Raw genomic sequence first — 22,794 nt, 5'->3', positions numbered from 1 at the left:
CATATTCTTTTTTGCTTGTTGCTTGTAATTTCTAATGGGTAGTACATTTGTTATTAGTTTCCTTGATTTTACTTGTTTTGGATTACTAATTAGTCCTTTTTGGTTCAAAATTTTCTGTACTTACTACTTGTACGAAAGAAAATTGTAGATTATATCGTAAAGTGAGTCTTTTTGTGCTAAGTCCAGAGATTGAAGACCGAGACCAAGCTGTTCACTTGTTGGTAAAAAAAAAGAAAAATGAACCTTCATTTTGTCATTATTTTTTTATTAAAATTTTTGGCTAAATATACAATTCTAAAAATATACCTGAGGAAACACATTTCTAATACAAAATCTTTAATGGGGATTTATTTAAAAATATAACCTATTGTTGTGTCTAAAATAAAAGAAAAAGAATATGTGCTTAGAATAAGAGTAGTGACAAATTTGTGCAAAACACAAATTTTACAATTTATGAAAGAAGAAAATTAAAGTTAACCAAGAATATCTAGATGACTGAACGTTTCCTACAATTATTACAAACATTTTGAAACTCTAAAAACAACAAGTTTTTAGAGCAAAAATATACATATACACATGCTTTGTTCGATTTGAAGAAACGAAGAAAACGATCACAAGTGTGACTTTATTATTAACAATAAACGCACACTATAAATTATTTATCAAGAAGATGAATACAAAACAATCAAGTTGAAAAACTAAGACTCTCCGTATACTGAATGCACAATTAATCTAGCTAGAATAAAGATGGATGTGTAAGAGTAAATGACGTTTAATCGAAAGGATTGAATATGTAAAAATTTTACACCCTCAAAAATCCGAAAGTACAAGCCATACATCAAAACTCGTGATGGGAAAGCTGTGAACAATCGGTAGGAAATATGTCACAGAATAGCCGACGGCCCTAAAGTTCATATGCTTCGGATTGTAGTCCTGGGATTCATACAAAACTCCAGTTAATATAAACAAGCTTATAGGTAAACAGGTGAACTTGCTAACAAGTTGTCGTAGAGAAACTTACAAAAGCAAACGAACGACTCTATTCATAAACTATGTAATACTGTTGCTGATGAGAAAACATTACAAAAAAGTTGTACTTTATCGTCGACTGAGTTAACAAAAGTTCTATTGTTACTACAATAAAAAAAATCAGTTCCAGCTTAATACTAAGAGCTTAACCCAAATATACAACTATTTACAACATTTTTTGGCCTCTGGAATGGGACGATGGGTAGCCAAGATGATCAACCGGACTCACCTCTTCTCTTCCACATGGTTCCGGTCAATACTCGGAGTTTTGCGGGGAAAAACTCACAGGAGCCAGGATCAAGTCAGGTCCTGAAAAATAAAAGCTCTGAATAATTCGCGCTTATTGAAATTGTTTTTTAATATCGATTCGTAGAGAAAATTCCTCGTCACAAGTTATAAAGTTTCACGCAAAATTTCATAATTTTGCGTTAGATTCGCCGAAGGAAAATAGAGCAAGACATCAACTTTTTTGTCTGAAAGGAACAAAGCGTTATTAGCAAGTGCTTAATTAATATTTTTTACGCGAATTGGTTTCTTATTGTTAACGCGCCTTTCGAGGATTTTTGATGATTACTTTGTACGGAATAGTTAAGTTGCAAGAGGCTTCAAGGACTAAATAAGTTCTCTTATTGTAAAGCAAACACTGTCGGCTGGTCGCACAATTGATTGGAATTAATCAATACAAAAGGAAGCTTTAGATCTCTTTGTATGCTAAAATGCGAACAATAGACGCTTTTATTTTTATACATTTTTTTGACTGCTAGCCCGGAATTTATGGAGCGTACCATGCTGCATTATAAATTGCTCTGTTCGCTGCAATAGATGAACACAAGTTCGTACTATTTTGTGTTACAATTTGGTATGAAAATTACTTCCGCAGAGAATTTTCAAAGCTATATCAAATGTGAAAAATCGTAACGTAAATAAATCACTTGGAAAAGAATTAGTTTTCATATGGAAAAATTATTGTTATTCATTTTTTTTCTCTTTTCTCTCAAATATATTGGCATCTGACGAGCAGACGAGCGACAGATAAACTTATTATCTCCGCTGACGAGCGGCAGATAAAGTAAACTAGCTAAATCATTTGAAATTCCTAAGTCAAATTTTAACTAATTCGTTTCTGAATCTGACATATTGAAAGCTGAACTCACTTCGTTTGGCAGCCAAACTACCAGCTTCAGCACATAAAACTTCATTTTTGCTCCTAATAACATAATATACTATTTCTCAAACTGTTACATAAAGTTAATTATTATTTAAAACTGTGGATACATCATAATCATTATTTACAGGATAGTCCATATTAAAAAAAGTCTTCTGTAATCAAGTTTGCAAAGGAACATAAACCATATAAAGTAAAAATAACATTTGTGCTAAATGCACACTACCACATAAATAAATACTTCGTTAAAGAATCTAACAAACCCTGACAACCGTAAGTATATAAATACCGACAGGGTAGAAAAAGTCATGACTCGATGCGACGAGGCAAAAACCTGTCTATTTCACAGGAATTCGGGCTTTCGCGATATTAATCCATAATAAAAGTCCCGGAAAATTTATATGCTACCCGAAGTATGTTGTTTTGAGATTTTACGACCTGAATCAATCCATTTATTTTAAAAAGCCTACTCAATGAGAAACGAAAAATATTGTAATTCGATTTTATATCACAGACTCATAAAAATCTGGGGTTTGATTCACTATAGCTGTAATGTGGAGACCATCAACTATCATTACTTAATATGTAAATATTTTTTGCTCCACGGAATTGAAGAACTAAAATGATATGACTCGTGAAACCGTAGCAGCACATCGTTGAGTCGCTGTAGAGCTCGATTTAACTTGTAGATATCAGCTATGATATTATCGCTGAAAACATCCTTGTAGAATTTTGTTGGGATCGTTGTTTAAAAAATTCTATTATCACAGCCTCTGTAGCAAATAAACATAAAAATGAGGAATGTGCTCAACGAGCTATCCCTTGAGTGGCTCATATAAAATTTCCATTTTGCTAGTAAATTGCGTTCTCCGATCACAAATCGTGGGAAGTAGACAGGACCATCTAAACAAACCATAAGTCTTGGTCCTGAAACGTGTCTGATTCCTCTGGGAACGAGAACAGTTATACCCTGTTCCCTTGTATCCCGCGGGTTCCTCTACATACGTAGAAACCGCAAGGAAACGCCAGAGATGCCCGAAGAACGCTCTTTCAATAAATCCGACGATTAATAATTTCGCATCAACTAATGCTTTTTCTGCTGGAAGAATTTAATATTCAGTTGTAGTGGTTGCGGTGCACGCCATTTAACGATTAATTAGGCGATTTTATTTACGTGCGAACTCTCAGCAGATCGAGCCATTCCAAATAAAGGAGGAGGATTTGACGACACTAACACAACACATGTACTGAAACAGACGAAATTCTTTAGTAAACCGAAAGCGAACTGCGGCGTATTCCGAATTAGCAGGATACAAAGCCGCAAAAGCCAACTGGATTCCTTCGATAAGGCTGAAAGATTTACCCTCGATCCATTTTGGTATAAACGTGCCCTTTCATTTGCTTCACTGGCAGCGCTTAAAGACCGTTTGATTTACCGACCAAATACGTAAATGTGAAATACATTCATTCTAGGAAAAAATTGTGCTATTGGATCTTGCCTCGTAGATAATAAAGGATCGCTGCACTTAAAAAAATAGGTTCCTTTCTCAACCGCAACTTTATTGACTGCCATAAATCACGAAAAAAATACAAGATTAATTAGGTTCGCTTTTCAAAAAAGGGCTCTCTCAACATATTGCATTTGCATGAGGAGGGAGTAATGGAAGAGATTTATACACGCGAGACCGACTAAGTTTATCCGTGAGGAAGTCTTTAAAACAAACACCACGAAATAAAAATTATCAAGATCTCGCTAAACAAGAACCAAAAGTCAACCACTAAAATTACGATTTTAGTAAATTTGATCAAGTTCAAATAACTTTATGATTCAAGAATACTCCGGGATCTTGGTTAGAGAGAGTCTTAAGAAAATAACGCAGTCAGGGGCAGTCTACATTTTTTCGATAAAATATTTCAAAGCAAAAGCATTTTGCCTTTGAGGTCTCTTTACAAAACAGCTTTAGAAAAAACTTAAGTGTCTTATTAAATATTTCTCTTTGTTTTTACATCAAAAATGCCTTGCCACGCTATCCATATGCTAATACCATGTACAATGGGCAGATAAGATACTCAGCAAATAAATTACAACTTGGCTTTTACAAGATAATAATAATTATTGTTGGCAAAATAATTTCAACTATATTTGAAAAAATAAAAATAATGTTTTGTCCACGTAAAACAACGCTTCCGTTTCAACGTTTGTTGTTGTTTATGAAACAACATTTAAAAAATTATTTGATTTTTATGTGTAAAAATACAATAAAAACAAAACCAGGAGATACCGTGAAGCTGCCGCTGATAGCTATTTTTATAAGCTGCAGAAACACACTTGAAAATATTTTGGAGAGCAACAAATATGAGTAGCGCCAAAATTGCCGACAATTTCATTCGCTCCAATAGTCTTTGTCATAAAAATTCATCGCAAAAAGAAAAATAATATCGTGTTATAGCCAAGTCAGAATAAATAGTCCAAAAAGAGTATTGTGGTCATGCAAGGCGGACCAAGTGAAAATAATGTATCTATATACAGAGTGATTGAGGAGTAATAATGAGCCTAACGAAATTTGTGATGCAGCCAACATTACATTTGCTCCGATTATGTGGATTTAAAAAACATAGCTTTCAGTGGTGGTTGTTCATAATTGACACGTATGAACAAGTTGTACCAGATATTTAAAATTAACAGGAGTGTAATTTCTGAATAACATTGAACAAAATATTGTAATATATATTATAATTCAGAATAAATGGCATCGCGGTAGGCGTTGGAAATTCAAATTTACGTTGGCAGCAAGACCCTTGCTAATAATACCCTAGTTTCAATGCTGTTATTGCTGTTGGTAACCTTCGCTTTTAATTTGGCCTTGATATTATCAATGGAATCGTTTTGTGTTTATTTTCTTGTTATAATATTTGGAATTTCCTTCTTTCATTTATGAAAAGTGTATTATTTTTCTGGGGGTATCTGTGCTGTGGGCGAAAACCATGTCAAAATGATGTAACGCATAACCTCAGAATAAAGTAATGACGGTTTCACATGTTTGCAAAATTTTTTGACATAACATAAAGCTCGCTTTAGAGAATCAACGCCTACCGCGATGCCACTTATTCTGAATTATACTATACCTAATATAAAGTAGTAAATATGTGAACATTTTAAGAGTATGCAGCCAGGAAAACAGGCGAGTCGGTGACGGTTGTGTGGTTTCACGAAGGTCATTATTCAAAATACTTCGACGACTCAAAAGGCAGCTTTGGAGATAACACAGTTTGTCTTTTCCGACTGATATGGTTAATAATTGTGGTATCTAAAGTTACGTTATTTGAAGACTTTGATACAATTAATATTACTTACTAAAATGTTACATTCCTAATATTTTAAACAGATGTCTATACTATATAGAAAGTGTAGTCTTTACAACATCTTGACGGTAATTTTGCTTCAGCTTCTTGATGAACATCGCGTTGTTACTTGAACCACGGCTGCACACACATTTGTACAAAATGTCAAGAAACAACTTCCTAACCTTACTTTCTTGCATTCTTGCGTTCGTGTTCTCGTGGTATTTACTTTAATTGACATAGTTTTAATCATAAGACCTCTTCGAGGACCTCTCCCTCACTTTTGTTTCTTTATTTTATTCAATCATCGACATTTTCAGGGCCAAATCGATAACAAAGTATCTTGATTACACGATTTCACCAAGGAATATATGACTTTCAGCTGGTTGCTTAAATTAAGACCGCAGAAAATGTGTGCTACCTAACTCATATTTTACGTTTTTATTTTATATTTTTTGTAATAATTTTATATCACAGAGACACTAGTGATGTTGGAAAAAAAAAGATGGTTGCCTCCGTACAGTGCGTTGTAAAAATTCCTCACATTCGTTGAGTTTTTGTAAGTGGGGCGTCTGCCGACGAATTCCTTGTGCGTCTCCGGTGGCGGACTAATTGGTTCATGGTCGCCGGCATGAAATGATCGAATGTCGGAAGGCAGGCATCGGTTTTTGGATTTGGTATTCCACCCTCGACCAGGTTAGTCGCAACGGTAATCAGAGAACTAAATGCCGCCGGTCGGGACTCGGCAGACACACACGTGTTCATAACTGCTTTCGCGTCAGCATCCCTTAATGCGTCGACTCGCGAGACCTCAGACGTATCCTGCATACAATGCGGATCGTCCTGGCTCCGACACACAACTATTAAACTATTAACGGTACTTATTTGCATACGTGTGCCTTTATCCTCCGCCCGACCGTTGTTCTTGTCATTCGACGATATTATTTCTATCGCTGTAATTGAGCGTGTTAGTTTAGGACTCGACATCTACCCCATTACCCTCGTCTGACGGCGGCTTTTCTGCGATTATTAAAGCCTCACACCACAATATTTAGCTCGTTTGATTAGATTTTTTTCAACTACGACCACATTATTTTCTTTCTGTCTGTCCAGAGTTTACATGTTTTACATCTATTTTTCGCTTGTTTATGTGGATGTAGACAATTCTTGCAAAAACACGAGGTGAATATTTCCACTTTTCAACACGTTTTTGCTCTGAGGCCACATGAAACCAGTAGTTATACCATCTACGGGATATGAAAGAAGTCTGGTCCACACAGATCGTTACAGCTTCCTACCTAGTTGGCCATGGTTGTAATAGAGAGAAGGTACTATCACAGAATTTATCTTTGGGAAAACGTGTTCGCGAAATTTAATTTCTTTAACAGTGGACAATTTAACCTAGAAAGTGTTCCGCACAAGACCCAAGATCTACAATAGGGAAGTTAGTACCGAATAGTACCTACCACATAAAATACAATAGTAGAAAAGTAAAACCAGTCATTTTAGGTATTCCAAAGCTGCAACGCACACAAAAAAAACCGTGTTGACCATATGGTGGGATTACAAAGAGTGTGAGTTGCTTCAAATAAATATTGTTCTTAATGGAATCGGCTAGAAGCGACCAAGAGAAGGACTTTTCGCTATATTCACCTAACTTATGTACGTTCTTCAAATTTTTATTTAGATCGGTCTTAAAAAAAAATGTTGTCTGAAAGATTTGAGAATACAAGGCGACAGATTTTTTTGTATAGAAACCACAGTTTTTCGAGAAAAGAATTTTTATGATATTTCGCAATAAATTATGAAAAAATGTTGTAAAATGTCGTAAAATTAACGTATTCCAAGTCGGGGGGTCATGTAGGGAAAAATCTCAGGAATCTCGAAAAAAATATAAAATGCAAAATATAGGGGGGTCTTTACAAAGATATATGGGTCGGAAGGTTCAAATTTTTCATCATGTTTTCTTCAAATAAAAAATATAAATGGTTGACATTCATTTTGAAATATGGTGAGGATGATTATGTAAAATATTAAAAAAAAGAAAATCTATATTAATAACATAATTACATAAACATTTTTGTTTTATAATACAAAAATTTCCGATAATATTGCGGAATCTGGAAAAGTGCCCCGAATGCTTGCAGCGTTTCCACGTTGAATGGCAAGGGAAATTCTCTCCAAAAGGAATTTCTTTGATTTTGAATCGCCTGATTCCGCGATAAGTCGGTTTCCGATGACATTAATGAAATCGATGGCTTCTTTGCACCAAGGGCCTAAGGTTTCAAATGCTAAACCTTATATTAAAATATAAATGAAAAGACATTTCTTGAAAAAACAGCTTTATCTCGAAAAAATAAAAGTTTTATTTTTCCAATTTTTGTTCAAAAGGGAAGTACAACATTGCTAGAATATTAATCAGGTACTTTTGAACAAATATTGGCAACTTTGATATTTTTTTCAAAGTGACAGCAATTTTTTTTTTCAACATTTTTACTTGGTCAACAGGATGTCCCCTACTAAGCCCTGAACTCGGAATACGATAATTTTAAGACACCTGTAGATCCAAAACATAGGAAATGCTAAAAATATAAAATAAAAGTTTGCAAAATTATACAGTGCAGCTCAACGAAAATTGTATTATTTGGATTATTTGGAAAACTACTGACTTACATGGAAAACACCAATTATGAAATTTATGATAATACAAATTATAGAAAACGCTGACAACCATAATGAAAATTATCTACACTTTTAGCAAGATACAGCTGCTCCATATAACACTACTGCGGAACAGTTTTTGCACACCTGAATTTCTGGTCAGTAGAGATAAATCCTTTAGATTTATTTGTTATGGCGACGCTTGAAAAATATATGTTATGCTAGACAGCGTGCCAGAATTGCAGAATTGCGTAAATGTGTGTCGTAGAATAACTTCCGAAGTACTGCAAAATGTTATAAATGCATTTGAGCGAACACATTATTTTTGTACTTGTGCAAGAGGTTTACGTTTTGAATGTTGAATAAAATAATATTGCATAACGAATAACTAGATTATGGTATCTCAGTTCAGAGAAGCGAAATTGTTTTAAAACGATGCATTACTCAAGCACTGTTCCCGATGCGATCTTTCTAATAAATATGAAGTAAAATCCAGCGATTTTGGTACCGTTGCAAAGAGAATTTAAAATTCTTCAAAGTGATATATCGCTCGATCTCCGGCCTGGAGTATGAAGCAGCGCTGCTGATTTTGTTACTATTATGTGTCATCCTCAATATCAAAAGAAACTTAAGTCTGTAATTTTCAAGATACCTAAGTGGATTCTTTTCATTGAGCTACTCTATATTAGGAAATTATAATGAACCTAAATAAAATTCCACTACCTTCTCTATAAGTAATGTTTATAATAAAAGTTAAATGAAACTTTCTCAAAATTAGAACATGTAGTAAGTACCGTAAGAGCAAAAAAAAAATGCCATCAAGGATAGCTGTGCTATGACACAGTCCATAATGCGCTTGTACACTGTAAGTTGCAGGAAAAAAAAGCAATAATACCTTTAATTGTTTATTTAAATAACCCATTTCAGGATTCCACAAATTAATGACGAATTTCTTAATCAAAGACACTGCACTTTCTTTTTCATAGCTATTCTTGATGACATTTTTTTGCTCTTACAGTACAATTGCCGATACAAAGGTTGTGTTTAAGAAACAGTTTATCTTTGAGAAACAGATTCCGCCAATGATCCTGAGCAAAATGCACTCACTAATAATAATAATTAGCAATTTATACTATTTTTAAAATGAGTTATTCAGCAACATATTATGGAACTTTATATTTTTTTTTGCAATTTGGTTTTTGTTAATTTAAAAAAATTAATTATCACCTTATATTTTCATTAATTAGACTCTTTGGTAGTACAAATAAGTAAAAACAACATTTTTATTAATAACCTTTGTTTCATATTCTTTTGTAAATATTACTTAATTGTCTGAATAACTTTTCATCTGAAAATGCTCTAGTGAATTGTCTAGCTCTATTGTGTTCCAGACTTCAGCACCGTTGAGCAACTGCATTCCATCTAAATAATGCTATAAACAACAAAAGCAGTGGTAATCTACTACGATGCCTTTAGAATTACAAATTCATGGTCTTCCAATCAAAAGCCTTTGCTATTTAATACAAAAAAGCATCTCAGTACGTAAACTCGAGTTGTTTACATGGTGTAAAATAACAATAACAAACCACACGTTAAATAAGGATAACACTTTCTTTCAGAAGAAATTCCAAATAATATAACATTGGATACTATAATACTATAAAGCTATAATATATACTATAGCTATAATATAATACTATAAAGCTTTTTCGCGGTTCTCTAAATGAGATTAAAAACAATGCATCCAAACTACAGAGTAAAAGGTTTACTCATGCTGCAGTTTAGTTGAGGTGATAAGCTGTTTCAAAATTCCGTGCTTTTCTTTATGGAGATCAACTTTGCATTTCAAGGTCAAATGCATGTTTGGTTGCCTGCCTATCTCACTGCATTTTTGGAACAGTTTTAGTGATTTCTTCATTTTAATGTCCTGAACTTTTTCTAATGTCGTCAGATATACGAAAAAATTGTATTTTCTTTATTAGTAAATCTTTATTAGTAATTTTACACTTGGCGTAAAAAATAGTATAGATTGAATAAGAGAGAAAGAAACATTTAAAAACCTTTTTGGTTTTGGTATGGAGACATCTTGCCAGAATCCTGGTTGGTTTCTCATGGAAATGTCTCAATCCCACCTTGGAAAATGATATCATCGAGTGGCACTATAACGGTATCGGGGATCGCGTTTATGTAATAACCGCAGATTGGCCGATAGTGTGTGGGTTATTTTGAAAGTAGAGACCGGTGCGAACATGCAAAGTCGAGGGTGTGCATATATATGGCGGTGCGAAATTATGAAATTACCCGTTTTTTCCTGGCACCCCTTAAATTAGATCACGAACGCATTTTGCCGCTTTCATCAGATCTGCATTACCTACCTGTTCGCAACTAGACGTCCTAAATTTATGCCGAACGAATTGGGAGATTTCATCCATTTTCATAACCCCACACAAAAAGCACGGGGCGAGGAGGAAACCAGCCCCGTCCTATTAAACAGCTACGTCAAATACACGAGAGAACGCGTCTGTTATCAGCTAATCTTATCGCCGTCTTCGTTCTGTGTTGATCATTTAGAACATTTGCCGAGGCTGAAGCGTCGAAATTTAAATGGGAATATTTAAGGGGGTAAAAGTGAACGGGATGAGGATTTTGCATAAGCGCCGCGCAATTGCTCTAAATACAAGCTCAAGTGTTTAGATTAGACGAAACATTCCTTTACATTTGTACATCGAGAAAATTATTCTCCATGAAATGTTTAACACATATGAAACGACTCCATCTCTGGAATTTTACATTTTCAAAAGAAGTAGTACCACTGTTGAAGAAGTTCAACGTGTTCAACAACCAACATTAGAGGAGCTTTTCGAAGATTTAAAAGCGTCTGAATATAATATGTGGATGCAGTTTTCTTGTGTTCTACTAAAGAAAAGTATCTAAGAAAATATTAATATTCGGAAAATACCATAATCATTAAAGTTCTTAGCAAAAAATGAAAACCCTTCGTTCCCGATTCTAGTAATCAAAATAAAAAAATGTACGAAAAAGTTGCCGAGCAATTTGTATTAAGCTTTAGTACTTTACTAATATACTACCAATAATTTCTGACACTTACTTATGCGAATTCCAAAAAGAAATTCTCAAATTAAGCTTCAACTTGATCCCGATCGTCTCGCGTTAGCTTCTGAAATAAGAATTCAAGAATTTGCACTAGACAATCGATCTAAAATCAATCACATGTGCTACAATTTTACAAAAGAATTCGAAGTTTTTTTTCTAACGACAAAACCTAGGTCTTTAAACTACGTGAAGATAAGATCCAAGCAAAAAACAAAATTGTCCCTTTACCAAAAATAAAACACTACACACCTACCTTCAATAAGTCTGGATATCCTGTCTTCAGTCTCTTGTAAAGCGTACATGCTCGCCCTGTATTGGGCGCTTCGTCTGTGGAACCCGTCACTGAACCCAGCTTCGGAAAGTTCCAAGTCGTCGGACGACTTCCTGGTAGTTGTCTGACGACGGACGACCACAGGAGTCTTCCTACAAGCGATAACACAGGCCGCTGCTACTATTCCCACAATGAGAAGCACTGCAGCTGCGGTCAGTGCCACTAATATTACGGTTAAATTCTGCCTAGACGAGGGATATCCTTCAGACCCTGGTCTTGTTGTTGTGTCTAAGGAACCGCAACAGATTGGTCATTAGTTTCTCCAGAGGGATGCATGTTTCTATTCTGCAACGCGTGCTTTTACCCGCTTAATATTAAATTATTCAGACCGAGTTATTATTGGGCCGCAGGATCAAGGGGAATGTTGAATTTCGGATCAGAAAAGCGATCGATTTGTTACGAGGGTCAACAAAGTAACCGTGTTAAATCAACTGATTTTTCCACTTAAAAAAACTAAATTTATTACAATAATTAATTTAATTTAAATAGTATCGGGCCTTCAAATAAATATATATTTAGAGTAGGCGTAGGCGACATTCTAATTCTGTTAACAGTGTAAAGTAACCAATTATTCTCCGGAGTTACACAGATAACATAGTAAGCTTTTTCCTAATTTCATATTGTCATATTCCGTGAAGGGGGAATAAGGAGAATGCACTACAAAAATTAAAAATATTTTCTAACCTAATTTTATTTCGTTAAAATGTCAGATGTTTCTTCATTTTCTACGCTGGAAAAATGTTGCAAAAAATTGCATTTCTAAATATAAATTTATTTGAAGGCCCGTTATAATTAAAAAATATATCATTTCAAACTGCACCGGACACTCTTTGTGAAGAAACAGCCCATTATTGCTAATATTGAGTCTTTCTCAAGACTACTTCCTCTAATTACTTTTGGATTTACAAGCCCCTTGATTGTAGGCAACCAATAAATCACCTTTTTTTAACAGTATAGGTACACACTACACCACAATTATAAATATTTTAAATTCTGTTTACCGATTTCGGCGATTTTATCTTTAAGCAAAACTGTTAAAATGTTAGTGCAATTTTAGTAGGAGGATGTTTCAAAGATCTTGCAATTAGACCGAGCAGCTAAAGTCATTACAGTTCCTAAATTAAAGGAACAATGTCTACATCACTCGATGATTTAGCGTCATATTAATGTTGATAAACAATGGATAAGATGGTGTATTGTACTTTGTCGTAAGACCAAAAGTTTCATAATAGCGTGTTATAGCAGATTGTGGCTTAGTAATTATAGTGTTTACAACTTGATAAACGTTATTAATTATGTGTACAATAGACGCCAATAATTAAGTGAGTAGTCCTACAAGAAACGTCGAAGAAATTTATTTAAATCTATTTACACTTAAAAGGGGAAAAACGTAATGATTCTATTCTTCAATCAATTGCGACTTTGAAGGAATGGTTTTTTAATAAGAGAAGATGAGACGCTAATAGCAAATAACTGGAATAACTAGAAAGTTCCCCAAGTCAGTGATGTACAAATTCCAAATAGTCTTACGTTGTCTGATGCAATAATCTCCAGCAAACAGGTACAAGACAATATCAGTCAAATCCTGAAACGATTACGTTCAACCTCAATAACCCTAAATAAGTTCAAAGCAGCTATCAGCAAACTTCATGTAACTTACTTGTGAACTAACTATTTCTAGTTTTAGTTTTTGGAGTTGAGATTTCACCAGTAGGAAGATTCCACAATCGAAATTGGTTTGTAATGTTTTACTTTCAAGTAGATTTATATCTCAATTCAATACAAAATATACCATATCAATAAATTAAAATTAATTGTTGCTTTTATTTAAAACTCAATTGAAAAAATTATAACAAATGGATGAAGAAAAAAATATTTTGGTTAGGATTACAAGTAAGTCTTAAAAGAAGATAACTATAGCGCCCTGTTAATTCAATTATGTATTAATAAATAAAAAAAAAAAAAAACTACTGTGCAATCCCCACTACCAGAGGTTGTTTTAAGTAAGTAAAATTTATAATTATATTTACAAGTTTTAAAACCTGAGCGGGTCAGGTCAGGTCAAGTCATTTCACTATTGTTAGAGGTATTGGATTCTCTCATGGGCTGTGACCTTGGAAATATCTGCGCGAAGGCGCATAAACCAATGAAACATCTGTAAATGAAAACTAAAAACGTCGACTACTTTACATGCAAACAGACGAAAGAGAGACGACACTAACATAACGAATGACGATGTTTTCCGGTCGGTTTGTAGCGCCTACTTGAGACCGACATTTGTCGTTTGCGCAGATATGACTCATAGCCCATGAGAAAATCGAACACCTATACAACTATATTTCTCAATATAAAAACTACTACTACTACTACTACTTCGGATTCACATTTGCTGGCGATCAGGTTATGATCCACTCCATTTTGAACAAATAAATTATAAAATCTGCACTCCATAACAATATTTTAGTACGTACTAGCAAAATCCACAGACTGAAGAACTTACTCTGAATGTCTCTCGGTTTCATGTTGCTGTAATCCCGGGCCGCATTACTGTTATGTTTAAAAGGGAAAACCGACATTCCGGAATTTATGCCACTACCTGTTAGGGTAAGTACAAGTAAAGTTCCCCGCAGCGTTTTCCATGTTAAATCTGAAGTTGGTTTTCTGCAAAAAGTGGGCCACAAAACTGTAAAACTCCTCTCTCATACGTCAGCCTTTTATGGAACATATAAATATAAAAAATAAGTTGGGATAAGGATCGTAAAAAGCAAGGGATTGAAATAATAGGAAGGAAAACGCCAACATCTTTATGATTAGGTGTATTCACTGACATAGGCTCAGAGTGCTAATCCCACTTCTTATTATGATCACATCAATAAAAATTCTCACTTTTTATTGCGATGTTGCTCACTGCTTGGCTAATGCAAAGTACGAGTGTCTCACGGAGATAATTTTTGCAAAAAATATTTTTGCTACACCTCTGTACATAAATTTACAATTTATGGAATACATTTAAGGGGGGATGTTCGAGAATTGTATAGCACAAATAACATCGTTATTCACTCTCGTTTATAATTATCGTATTCATTTGACTAATGTAATTTAAATGTAACCAGTAAATCAATATAATACGGACAAAATAAAAGTCATATTTGCCTTGCTGCAGCTGCGATCATTTTTCACAATGCTTCACGAGGCATTGTTGCCTTCCAAACGGCAAAAAGTATTAATTTTCAACCGAAAACGAAACAGTTTTAATTTGGGTTTGAACAGAAAAATTAATTTTTCGATTCGAGAGCAAACTTTCTGCGATGCCATATTTCAGTCGAGGTATTCACCTATTCGCAATAACAACGAAATATTCGTCTAAACACAGGAGAACATGTACCCATTTCGAAATATAATGCGACTTTTTCCAATTTATTTTGTTATTCTTCGCGGAAAAATGACATGCCAGCCAGTCTTGGTGTCTCGTCAGCTGAGTCCTAATATAAGCAGGACGTCACCAATTTGACGAAAGTCCTCGAGCTATGTGCGCGACATAAAAGTAATGTTCTTTGTTAATTTGATGAAGTTTTAGTGTTATAAAACAAATTTATGAGTGTAATCTACGGAGTTGGCGCCCATGGGACTCCCCTGAAATTACAGATGGCAAGGGTACGGTTTTATACCGAAATTGTCTTTGAGGACGGTCAAGGAGCAGTCTGTGGTTTAATTTGTCTTTGTATTATATTGAAAAATTGCCTAGTGTCTCCCAAGCTCGGGAGTTGCTACACTGTAATGAATCTTAAACAAATAGAAATTGCCTGGAGAGCCTACAATGTTAATAAAAATGCGAGGAATGATGTAATAAAATATTTAATTAAACACCGGAAATATATAAAGTTTGAAATAAGGAGATCCGGCCGTTTGTATAAAATGAGGTTATTAATTTTATACTTTTGTATTTTCACGAATAATCCCTACAATGAGCACCTCATTAAAATGATTAATTAATTAATTCGTTTATTTTGTAATTGGAAAACGTTTAAATTGTTTTGAATGTTAATTGAAAAATTCGGTGCAATTGTAATTTCCCTCAATCTTATCACTAAAATCCGGGTGAGATCTGATGGCAAAGAATTTCAATATCACCTCTGCCAAAAAGTGCCATTTGTCCTCGCCTGTTTTCAAGCCTCGACTGCGCCTCGGCCCAAAAACTCAGACTCCGACTTTTTGGCCTTGATACACAAATAACTATTCTTTCCTAAGAACATCAAAACACTTCAGTTTCGTCATCAAATTAATTAGTGTTTTAGGTTAATTTTTTAGATTTTTGTTTCTACGATAGCAACAATAAATGTTAAACCACCCTTTTATTTTGTTTGTCTTGTTTGTGATTTAAACGTTACCACCAGAAGTATTTTTTGGAGTGAATATTGTTGAGAAGCGAGCACAGACAAAGATTTTACATTGCCAATCAAAACTTCAACACAACGTGGAATAGTATCTCCTCCAGAAAATCATGACCCTAATAACAAGCACCGGAACCCTCCAGGGCCCGGCAATTTTAAACACGAGAAAACACGTGTAGGTCATTCCGTTTGAAATTAACCCTCGCAGTAGACATGCGGGAAGCACATTCCGTTATTGTTAGCGTCTTCGTTAATTAAATTAAGCCGATCCCGCGGGACTTACCGGTCTCATGAAGTGTATCAGCCGGAACTTCGACCTCCACCCTGACACTGGGCAGGAGCACAGGCGGCTGGCTCCTGCCCTTGGCATTCTCGGCATACACCACGATCTGGTACTCCTTGCCCGGTTCCAGGCTGTGCAGCCGGAACATGGGGCTCTCCCCCAGGACGCGGTACAGCGGCGTGGAGTGCTCCCCCTGGTCGCTGAGCGTCGTCACACCTGGCGGCAGGACCGGTATGGAAATGTCGCTAACTTCCAATACGAAACTTTGGTGGAGGCCGCCATCGTCGCCCGCCACACACGCCACTTCTAAGCCCCCATGTGTTGCGTTGCCGAGCATGCAGTGCTTCGGAGATTCCGGAGCCTCTGGAAACAAAGCGTCAAGTTTCAGACAACTTTCCTACACACATGCTTCTTTAACGGGTAATTCAAACTTATCAGGGAAATTTTGCAGTCTTGCAGACGGGATGGCTGCGTGAAAGACACAAGGACGAGGAAAGCGGGTCGGGGTTGCAGCGTGGGAATAAGAACTCGAGTGAATGTGGGAATGATTTTAGACAGGATAAATACATTAAAACGACTGGTAGACGAGTGTATCCCTGCTAAATGGAAACTTTATATAAATCGTCGGAATGTTGGCGTAAAACTTATTTAATAGGTTGTTGGTTTCATCAAAATTAATTTACAGTTACATCACTTCTGCAAATGGTACCAGCAACCCCCAAGAGGTCACATAGTAAACAGTTCAATCTAAAAAAATATTTCTAATATTTATTTAATTATAATTAAACGTGATCGTTTCAAATGGTACATTATATCATTAAGAGTAGAAGTGAGTCTTTTTGTGCTGAGCCCAGAAATTGAAGACCGAGACGAAGTTGAGGTTGCCAACTGGGCGAAGCACAAAAAGACCTACTCTGAATGAAGATCAACTTATTTGTATTAAATTTAGAGTTTTTTCAATAATAAAAAATTCGAAAGACAAATTACGTTCTTTCTCAATGGTTCATCAGCTACGTCTACCAATGTTGATTAAATTCGTTAAATTAGAAATAGTGAATTTTGTTGAATGATTTCTTCCACGACAAGAAAAAACTGTCTTGTTTGTAGATATATAATTTGCGTTTGGTAAATTACGCTCAGTAATTTGCAAGGTGCAATTGCGACTTCCTCCCCACATCTCCGCACTGACATTAACACTGTTTAATAATTAACATCCGATATGCATCATCCCCCGTGCAGCTGGCTGGAGTGGCAACAGCAAGTTTCAAGCAGTGCATATTGGAATTGCACCGGAGTAAGTTGTTTGCTAAATCCACCACACTCTCGTGCGGTTTCTTCGCATGATGTACGACCAACTTCACGTCGTCAACCGACTGTTGCTCTTGACGCTACAAAGCACAAAATATCACCACCACTGAAAACATTCCACATCTTTCGTAGAATTCCAGTGACGATTGCCTTATTTGTTATTGTTAACAACATTATTCCGGGACCGATCTACTGAAATTGCATCTCCCGTTGTAACCGGAATGGTTGAGTTAAGTGCACGAAATTGTTTCCTATATCTTACCGGAGAATTATATGCGCATTACCCGGAAACTTGATACAATGAATATAGAACTTGTCATTCCGGAGATTAACGGCTAGACAATGCATACTTGCGGGGATTTAACAACACCGCACGCGATTATTGTGCAAATACGAATTTTACGCTAAACGAGTTTATGAGGGTGGTTTTTATCCGCTATTATTAATTACCGTTTAAATGAGAAAACATAAACACCTCTAATGTAATTGAGCTTTTTTGTTTCACTTCCACGCTGCCCTAAAGTTCTTGTGATAACACTGGATTAAAGTCAGCGTCGACGTCATAATTATCTGCTGTTGGGGTGCAGGTGTTTTCACTATCTACCAGCTGGAATTCTGGTACTTAAATGCTAAATTAATTTCAAAATTAAGTTACAACTTAAAATTGTCCCTAATGGAGCAAATTAAATTTGACAACGGTTATTACAACAGTTACTATCCTAACTAATTTTTTACAAAGCATGTTTTGCAGACACTTCCTCATAATTTCCACGTGCCTCTAAAATAGACGTATCGACGACTTTAGCTTGAAAGAGCGTTAGAGACATAATTTAGAAACCTTACTCCTTGATTAAAGAAGCAGGTAATGAATATAAATAAGCAGATCGCTGTAAACCGGCTCTGCACTTTAAACGAGGAAGAAAAGTAGAGGTGTTGGATTTTCTCATGGGCTATGAGTCATATATGCGCAAACGACGAATATCGGTCTCAAGTAGGCGCTACAAACCGACTGGAAAACATCGTCATTCGTTACGTTAGTGTCGTCTCTCTCTCGTCCATTTGCATGTAAAATAGTCGACGTTTTCACTTTTCATTTACAGATTTTTCACTGGTTTATCGCTCCGCCTTCGCGCAGATATTTCCAAGGCCACACCCCATGAGAGAATCCAACACCTGTACTGTTGGACTAATTGATAACAATCCTCTTCTTTCTGAATCTAGTTAGAGTTCTTGGACGACTATATTTATTTTCTTATTTTTCAGATTAAATATAAAAATAAAAGGATTAGTGTTGGGGTTAGTTAAATCACATCACTGCTATTTTTAAAATAATTTATGTTCTGGTGTTTACATCATTTATTTAAAACTAATGAATATTTTAAACACAATGGTAGACTATTTCACACGTGAACACAGCTGTTCATTATCAATAAATAATTCAATTTCAATTTTTGTCCACTAAACAGGAAACAAGTTGTCGAATAAACATTCTGTCGAATATTGATTAATGTATCGAACAAAACTGATACAAACCTCATAGAAAACTAATCCAAAACAAATTTGTACATTAGTGGCCTTCAAGATGAATGTCGATACATGTGTTGTTAGCGTCTCAAGAATTATATCTCATGGAAGGGGTGAACGTAGAGGGTATATAATCCTCAATATCACATCGTTAGTAAACAAACAAATACATCAAAAGCTTGACTCTGAGTGGGTGACTTTGGTTGTCCAAATTTATTAATTAATCCAACTGAAAAAAATTGGTTTATATAACTGAAACAGTGAAAACTAAGAACCATCGAGGTGCGGATTCATATGTCCTTTTCTGATGTTGTTTTGTCGAATTCTCAACGATTGACGTTTTTACTACAAATAAAGTTTAATTTTTAAACAGTAGGTACAATATATATTTTTTGTGGGCCATCTCATTGATAGATGTTGCCAAATAACTTCTTCCAGCCATCAGTTCCCGCGCTCTTTTACTTAGGTATCTAATGTGGTTATGTTTCAGTCGACAATTTATGTCTCCCTTGCAGGTATAAAATAGAAATATTATTGCATAAATTCCGAGGTTCTTGTTACAATATATTATTTCTGTAGGAAACATCCAAAGAAATATTGTTCCCCTTTCAGACAATTTACAGCCAAGTAAAAAAAGAAGACGAAAAAATAACTCACGACTGTAACCTTTTTCGCATATTTGCTTTATTCATAAAGTTTGCAAAAGTGCAAAGTGATGGGGAAACCGGCAAGCCCTAACCTAACCCATCATTCTGTCATCACTCCCTGCCGGAATTTCTTACATGAAATAAACTCTGAATAATTTAAATAATCCCCTCATTAAGGATCACTTTCCGGGTTCCGTGAAGGATTAGGACGTAAGCTTTTAAAATCGGGGCGTAAATTAAGGGAGGTGCGATAATATGGGGCCAATTTCGTTGCGGTTGTGACGTTGTAACGAATCGTGTTTAGAATTGTATGAGACGGAGGTGCGAAAACAGGGGTTCGACGATCACATGATGAGTAATGGTGAGTTTTAACGGTCAATGGTTAGATGGACTGAGTGCGGATCCTTGTAAGAACCAGCAACTAAAAGCTCTTCCGCACGCGTATTACGTGCCAATATGCCTATTTTAGTTCGAATTTATACGCGATAAGCTCCTATTTTCACGGGATGGCCGCATTCAAAGGACGATCTCCTTTGTGTGCACGCTGGGAATATGTTTCCAATGGGGCGACCAACCTTAACATATATATCGCTTTCATTCTCGCAAAACAAGACAACATTTTCTTATTGAATACTGATCTTACTACATAACTAGAGCAAAGTTACTTAAACCGTACGTACACGTCATCAATTACTGATTCTCATTACCAAACATAAAGCAGAGATACTGACGAGGCTAACGCGGAAAAAAATATACTAGACCTGTCACAGTTTTTTTCAAGAAGCTCAACAGAAAAACTATTTATCTTATAACATAAATTAATAGTACATATATTATATGACAAGGAACTAAAGAGTATCTTTTCATCCTGAATATAAATACATAGGTATATTGCTTGAGCGCAGCGAGGTCAATAATTACACGAGGGGTTTTGCTAAATTTACAAGTTAATTATTTTAGAAGAACAATGATGTTGCAAAAATAAAGTACGTAACCTGTGTATAAAGTACGTTTTACGCGTGGAAGTAAAACACGTGCTACGATCGTGTGTGTAATCGTGCCACTTATTCATGTGTTTAGTACCCGTATTAAATGGATTTCATTGTGGCAGGACTCTAAATGTATGCGAGAAATGGAATAAATCAATTAGAAATAAGACAGTCTGTACCACATCCATTTTACGTTCTTAACGATGCCAATATCCACGTGTTCTCTCCCATTAAGATATCGAAGGATCTGGCGCTGAATAATTAATTGTTTCCCTTGAATTCAATTCGCGTTTTATACCGTCGCGAGTTCAGCGACAATGACGAAGTGGTACTTGTGTATAAATAATTGAGTTCTCACCCATAAAGGCTCCATAAACTCGATAGTTTTTCGGTAGATTTGCACCTAGAGGTTTTGAGTGCTTTCGTGAAGTAAGTAATTAACGGGTTAAGTAGTTTGAATATTCATAAGCCTGGATGAGACTTCGAGATGCGAATATGGTAATGAAATTTCTCCTAGTTATATTATCAAATTTTCGAGGTGTATAAACTTTGAAACATTACAGAAGATTTCCATTAAATATTTTTTAAACGACGTACGTTTTCTCACAGGTTTGTTTGCAAACGCTTTGAAAATATTTGCTCATTATTAATACATACAATAATTTGTATCTTACCTGCAGGTACAATGAAGAATAAGCACGGGGCTTCCTGCTTGCCCACATCGTTGGTGGCCCAGCAAGACAGCGACTCCAAGTCGTCGGTGGATGGGGTGAAGTGCAGCGTCGACACGCCCTCGATGTTTTGCATTTTAGCCCCTTGAACGCGAAAGACCCCCTTGCTGGTGTTGTAAGTCCAAGAGAAGCGAACCACTTCGGGGATGGCCTCCACGTGGCACTGGACGACCAGCGTCTCGTACGGGACCACCCCGACCCTCATTACCTCGTAACCCTTTTTGCAACGGGGAGCGTCTGAAAGTAATTATCCTTTTTTAGTTTCCTTTAAACAGGAAAATTCGCTCGCTCATCCAAAGTTTATAATGCAATTTTAAATATTCAAAAGCCATTTTGTAAATATTTGAGGCGCATACACCGCAACTGAAAGGATAAGCACTCATGAAAACATTATCAAAAGACAATGGACCTGAAAATTTCATGGGATGTATCGCTTTTTCTAAATTAAATACCAGCGACTCCGGAAATTTGTGCCCTGCTCCACAGCAAGAGTAACGCTTTGTGTTTCTCTTTTTTATTAATTATTTGTTCGAGGAAAAGTTGTTGTGTACAGAAAAGTAAATGAAAGAACTGCTAGAGCAATATTTTAGAATCAAAGTTTTAGATAAAGGAAAATGTAAAATAATATAATTGGGTTCTTTATCACTGATGGGTGAGAGTAAAAGAGAATAGAGTGAATAAAACCTAAAAAGTAATCATTGTACAGGGTTATTCTAAATGATTGTAGTCGAAGTAGGCCATGCCCATGTTATTACGTTTTTGCCGCTTTCATGTGAACTGTCAGTTGTGTCGCTGTCACTGTCATTTTTTAGGTGAAAAGTGCGGTGATGAGGATTTTATTTATTTTTGTTAAATTAACGATTGAATCCAGAAATACTGAGTTGTTCTACAATCAATTTTAAAAATATTGAGTTGTTTTGCACCCAATTTAACACATCATTTTGATGATTTTTTTATGTGTAGCGGCAACCATAAATTTTACATTCAGTTTTCACCCTACTTCGACTACAATCATTTAGAATAACCCTGTATATGCAATTTAATTAGCTGCTACCTTCATTAATGTAGGTTTCATTAAAGCCTGAATATTATAATGTTTATTAAAACTTAGCTAGAATTGTTTGTCTAAATAAAACATAAAGCATACAAAAATCTCTCTTTGCTAATTAAGACATTAACAAGCTTAAAATATGATTCTCGTTTTTACATATCACGCAAAGCTTGTTTTCATGACATAATTCATTTTTTAGTTTAATTTTCATATTTACATTATACTTCG

General features: G+C 35.4%; 1 protein-coding gene across 7 annotated transcripts in view; it reads right to left on the bottom strand.

Moving 5' to 3' along the window:
* Positions 1–258: 258 nt before the first annotated feature.
* Positions 259–22,794, bottom strand: part of side (sidestep) — a 90,036-nt gene continuing 67,500 nt past the window's right edge. For 2 of the 7 annotated variants that reach the window (XM_069038073.1, XM_069038078.1), the window contains 4 exons: positions 21,459–21,752; positions 16,317–16,679; positions 11,565–11,870; positions 260–1,338 (listed from right to left, as the gene is read on the bottom strand). In XM_069038073.1, coding sequence (XP_068894174.1) covers positions 1,283–1,338; positions 11,565–11,870; positions 16,317–16,679; positions 21,459–21,752 — 1,019 coding nt within the window. In that variant the 3' untranslated portion in view covers positions 260–1,282. Of the gene's footprint in view, positions 1,339–11,306; positions 11,376–11,564; positions 11,871–16,316; positions 16,680–21,458; positions 21,753–22,794 lie in introns of all 7 variants that reach the window. The other 5 variants (XM_069038075.1, XM_069038074.1, XM_069038076.1 and 2 more) reach the window with 5 other exon arrangements.

Source organism: Tenebrio molitor, chromosome 2 (genome assembly GCF_963966145.1).
Source record: "Tenebrio molitor chromosome 2, icTenMoli1.1, whole genome shotgun sequence".
NCBI lineage: Eukaryota > Metazoa > Arthropoda > Insecta > Coleoptera > Tenebrionidae > Tenebrio > Tenebrio molitor.
This window is presented reverse-complemented; position numbering and strand designations above follow the sequence as displayed.